Source organism: Nymphaea colorata, chromosome 6 (assembly GCF_008831285.2).
Source record: "Nymphaea colorata isolate Beijing-Zhang1983 chromosome 6, ASM883128v2, whole genome shotgun sequence".
NCBI lineage: Eukaryota > Viridiplantae > Streptophyta > Magnoliopsida > Nymphaeales > Nymphaeaceae > Nymphaea > Nymphaea colorata.
Window position 1 is genome coordinate 7,414,299 of NC_045143.1, and position 5,388 is coordinate 7,419,686.

The 5,388-nt window shown below is 39.5% G+C and overlaps 1 protein-coding gene across 1 annotated transcript; it reads left to right on the top strand.

Annotated features, from left to right (window-relative positions):
- The first annotated feature begins 350 nt into the window (after positions 1–350).
- LOC116256691 (GDSL esterase/lipase At1g29670-like) lies at positions 351–3,933 on the top strand. Its single transcript, XM_031633104.1, has 4 exons — positions 351–736; positions 925–1,155; positions 2,376–2,622; positions 3,582–3,933. The coding sequence occupies exons 1-4, from the start codon at positions 359–361 to the stop codon at positions 3,848–3,850; spliced, it is 1,125 nt and encodes a 374-aa protein (XP_031488964.1). The 5' UTR covers positions 351–358; the 3' UTR covers positions 3,851–3,933.
- Positions 3,934–5,388: the final 1,455 nt, after the last annotated feature.

Sequence of the window (5,388 nt, forward strand, 5' to 3'; positions counted from 1 at the left end):
TGGATCCTATAAAATTATAATTATGTGCATTCTTACTGCATCCCATCGAACAGAAATCTAAATGGCTGCAAGAAAAAATCTAAAAGAAATAGAATATGGGTCAAAAAGCATCCGGTGTACCTCCTGCATCAGCTTCGAAAGTCAAATAACAAAAGAGAATAAGAAAATAACCCCATTGTTGCTAGTAGAGAAATTAATAAACTTAGAAAGAGATGATTCCGTGTAATTGTGTCTTTTCTTATGAGTTTTCAAATAGTTGTTGGCAGAACGCCGATCAACCTTTCCCTCTTTGGTCTATAAAATGACATCCCGGCACACTACTTGTTCAGGTGCTAAGGGCGATCTTCTGCGTACAAGAATGGCAAGATCATTAATCCATCACTGCTGCTGTTTCTTCTTCTTCAGCGGGCTCCTTCTCTTCTTTCATTTTTCTCCATCTCAGGCACAGGTCGTCCCAGCCCTGTTTGTGTTTGGGGACTCTAATGTCGACAACGGAAATAATGCCATTCTGCTTCCCAATGAAACAACCACTCGTTTTCTTCCCTATGGATTTGATTTCCCAACTGGTCCTACTGGTAGATTTACAAATGGAATGAATCCAGGCGATGTGCTTGCCAGGCTTTTGGATCTTCCTCGTTTCCTTCCTGCCGTTCTCGACCCCAAGACCAAAGGCGAAATGATCTTGTATGGAGTTAACTATGCCTCTGCCGGCGCCGGGATTCTTGATTATCCTAATGTACGTAGGCTTTAACCGACCAATTGCCGTTTGATTACAAAGGAGCGAAGTCAGCGTTGTCATATGTTTTTAGTGCAGGAGCTCTTGTTGCTCCCTCCTTATGCATACTTTAAGAAAATTAATATATATATATATATATATATGTATGTATATTAATTTACCTAACCAAGCATGTACCATTGTTGCAGTCTGAATTTATATCGATGAACAACCAGATCAAGCTGTTTGAGAATACAACCGTTCCAGAGTTGAGTGCACTCCTTAACAAGACCCAGCTGTCCTTGCACCTGAAAAGGAGCATTTTTGCGTTGAATGCTGGAGGAAACGACTGTATTGAACTGTGTCAGAGACCTATCGGAGAGGAAGAATGCGAAGACGATCTCCAGCTCGTCATGGGAAATTACACTTTACAAATCAAGGTTTGCGGATTTCTTCTTTGTCCTTTCTGAATAGGGTAGCTAAAAATAGGATACTCTACGAGAGATGGTTGCGTGCACTAAGGTACAGAGTACACAGGTTCCAGGTTCCAGTGCATGACATGTGGACCTGGTCCACTTTCAAAATGACCTTAACCGTACTTAGCGGCTAGCAAGGGTCCTTGTTGAATCTAAAAAATTATAGTCCAGTTCTTGTACAACGTATATACACTTTTGCAAAAGGCTGGCATTCTTGGAAACCAATTTGTAATGTAAGTCCTCGTGCATTTTTTCTGCTCAGTTTCCCGTCGATATACTTTACCTGTATGGAACTTGCCCTTCAAAGGCAAATGTTAAGAGTCTATACCAAATCAAGTTTTTCTGGTTGTGTACATGAACCTAAACCAAAAAGGAATGAATGTTCGTAATCCTTCTATAATATGATGTGAAATTTAAATACTTATGTTTTTAAAACTAACTCTAGGTTTCAATTAGAACATTAAATTCGCATATATGCAGTTTACTTGCTTTGTGAAAGGTCGCTTTAAGAGATGACCTTTCACTGGGGAATTCAGAACAATAAGCATATATGTAGTTCTTTGTCCAAGCAAAGTGTTAGATGTATTTACTTCAACAGTTCTTAATAGACTGATAAGCACTAAGAGTTCAACTGCTACGAGGGAACTAACTTGTAAAATCACATAAGGCATTGAGTATTTTTGGAATTGAACATATGGGCCACAAAACAGGGATCCTTTTTCACATAAAACACCTTTTGCTTCTGTTTTTTCTGATTGGCAAGTTTGGGTTTGGCAGATCTTCGGTAAATTTGTTCCTGTAGTTGCACTACGGAGAACTAAATTGTTAACCTCTTTCAACTTTAAGATCTTATTAATAAGGAGTTGAGCCTGAACTGGCGAACCGAAGTCAGTCAAGTGTAGACCACTTGACAGGCTTTCTTTCTTGCTAAGCCTTTGGTCCCTTTGCGAGGTATTAGGGCTTTGATGTGCCACGTTTTACCTTTTTAGACTAATAGCTGTAATCCTGTTTAGACATCAAAGGACACTGAAACTTATCAACATAGAACGCTGTCTACACACTAATTAAGCACGAAGGTGTTGATAGTGATGGAGCAAAATTTTGTTGGAATTGAAATAATTTTCTTGCCCTTCAAACAGTTTCTGTTGATTTCTTAATCTTGCTGCGCAATTTTTGCCCCGCAGAAGCTGTATGGTTTAGGAGCCCGAAAGTTCGTGCTTTTTGGTGCGACACCACTTGGGTGCAACCCAGCTTACCTGCCTGGTAACAATTACACATGCAGGGAGGACTTGAATTTTGGGGCTCAATCATTCAACAAGTTGCTCAGATCTTTAGTGGACACGCTTAAGCAAGATATGCCAGCAGCCAACTTTGTGCATGTCAATGCCTACAAAATTCTCTATGATATCTATAGGAATCCTGCACCAGAGGGTAAGACACATCTTTTATTTTAAGTTGTATCCAGCTTCTTCGAAAATGATGATCAGTTTGTGCCCTCTTACTCCGTTCTATCTTGACACCATTGGACTAAAAGGTGAATAGGAACTTTTCACTTGCCTATGTCGATCGCCCAGCAAGTGGGACTGCCCATCTAATCTCCTAATGAGTATGTCACAGATAAATCTCCCTCAAAAAAGGGACGTATCAGGAACTATGAATCGGAAGAATAGTTTGAGTTCACTTCACATTGCTTTTATGAGCCCACGAACATGCCACGGTTGACCTAATCAACACCACTAAGTTAAAATTGAAACCAGTTTTTAAAAGGAATGGTCTGAATGTGTATGCAAAGAACTGCATGCCAGTTTTCAGCTCTTGAAAACCATTCATCTCAATGACAAGGTGCAGGCCTTGGATGAGAGTTGAATCATATAAATGGGCCATCATGCAACCAAGTTTCTTAGAAGTAAGGCTAATTAATTGGTCGTGAATAAGGATCAACATGGGTATCATGAAGCGATTCAGGCCCTAAACCAGGGCTCAGTATTAGACACATCGTCCTTGTAGAGCATGTTGGGAGGCTCACCCTAGTTTTCCTTTTTTTTAGCAGGACAAATAATTGAGTCTGGTCACGTAGGCACTACCTCCTTCCAAATCCCTGACCATGGCGGGCGTAGCTACCAGCCACAGGGTTTTGTGCTCAGGAATGTGATCAAGTCCCCCCTCTTACATGTGACTTCTTGTTGCTGAAGAAAAAACTAAGTGAGTCGAGATAAGTGGCTGACACATAGCAGTATAGTTGTCAACAAGACAACAAGCGACTACTATGGCCTCGGACACTGATCCGCACAGCGAACCTGCCCTTGTAGGTTCAAAATGAAGCTTTTTAACGAGCCTATAGTTTGTCAATATTGTCAGTAAATGGTGCTTGCATAAATTTTCTTTGCTAGGATTTCGGGTGGTGGACAAGGCTTGTTGCGTTACAAACAGTACAGGTTCCGCAGCAGGGCTTGCATGCGTATCAGAGAGCACACCATGCGAGAACAGGGATGAATACATGTACTACGATGGTGTACACTGCAGCACCGCGGCGTATTTGATCTTAGTGGGGAAGGCCTTTTACTCAGAGCATCCGGAAGAAGTGTATCCTTTTAATATTGCACACCTTGCTGCCGATTCTGTTCCTGAAAACAGGGCAATTTCTAACATTCCTTTATGATAGGGAATGCCTTCTTTATCTTATTGTTAGAATAACTGAAACCTGTTGTGTTGCACTGTGAAGTTGGTTAGTTCATTCCTTGGTTTTATCTAATTAAATATGTCGTATAGAATGGTTTCTACATCATATGCTTTCGTAGTTGCTAAGGGATCGTTTATAGTGAGGAATGGCTTCTTCATAACATTATTGTAAGAATAAGTGAGGCATGTTTGTCTTGCACAGGGAAGAAACTTGAAACTTTCCTTAGCTCTATCTAATTACTGTTTGTAAAAGAGAACTGTTTCTACAATGTATTTTCATAGTTTTTGATAGTTACAGATATAAACCTTCGGCATGAAGCAACAGGCAATGGTAATGAAAGTTACATCCAAGTAGTAATTAAGAAGACAAGCGGACGTGGTTGATATGTTTGTGGTAGATGCGAAGATATATATGCAAGGTTGAGAACTAACTTCTTGATTTGCATACAGCTAATTGCCAATGTTTGTGCTGCATGATAAACATTTAGGGGTACAGATTAGTTCACCCTTCAAGTTAACTTCTGCCGATCTCACTTACGAGTTATGAAGCTATAGGTCTGCAAACTGATCTCCAGATTTCATTCTCATGCGCCTTGTATCTTACCTGAAAGAAGAGCATAGTTGAAAAATCTCATCACTAATTCAACACTTTCCTTCTTAAAGTATAAATTATTGCTGTGCGGTGCAGCATCATAATGTCCCGCAACAGATGTAAATGACAATAAACAGGACTATTAAACATTGGCTCCTTCACTTTCTGGATCAGAGAAATTAGCATCACTTCGCCAATTCAGCCTGTGCTTACCTCTTTTCCGCGGAACAACATTAAAGATTTATTTTTCAAATTCTTAAGTGAAGACTTTTGAATCAAGTAAGCTCTGGTTAGGCAAGAAATAATTTGAAAATGCCAATTGAAGCCAGCTCTGTACAACTCGGTACAAAAATGTAAGTTAACAAGAATGAAAAATGAATATATCTATATGAGGTATTGAACATACTAATAAATCTTTCACCTTAACTAATATGCTAATAAATCTTGTTGTTTAACTAATTTGTATGTATAATGCTTGCCGTATCTCGCCATCAATCACTAGACAAGACGATTTAGGGCATCTATCTATAGCTGAAACTAGATGTTTGCAGCTTAGATGGACACTCTTTTGATGCTGGATATGTGTTCAATGCACAACTCTAGCAGGGCTACAATTGGTATCCATTCTTTTTGGGTGCCACTTACCCTTTCAGTTCTATATAATAAGAAAGCGACGACTCTTAGACCTTTATTTGGTTGGTCTCGTTGATATTTTGTCAAATGCATGCGCTTGAAAGAATGAATGATTCCATTTGTAGTTGAATTGTATCGTTGATTGATCATGGACATTGATTATTGAAATTGGAATTGGGAGGTCAGATTTGGAATTCCATATTGCTTGAGCGTGTTTCCCTCTATGTCACCTGTATGTCCCTGTTTTATTGTGATTTGTAAAGTGATGGAGAAGAAAGCTCTTCGTGAGAACT

Bases quoted from the DNA above. Each gene is read 5' to 3' on its own strand.
- LOC116256691 (XM_031633104.1), top strand. From the start codon at position 359: ATGGCAAGATCATTAATCCATCACTGCTGCTGTTTCTTCTTCTTCAGC. The intron at 1,156-2,375 runs GTTTGCGGATTT...TTTGCCCCGCAG, and splicing joins ATTACACTTTACAAATCAAG to AAGCTGTATGGTTTAGGAGC. The intron at 2,623-3,581 runs GTAAGACACATC...TTTCTTTGCTAG, and splicing joins TAGGAATCCTGCACCAGAGG to GATTTCGGGTGGTGGACAAG.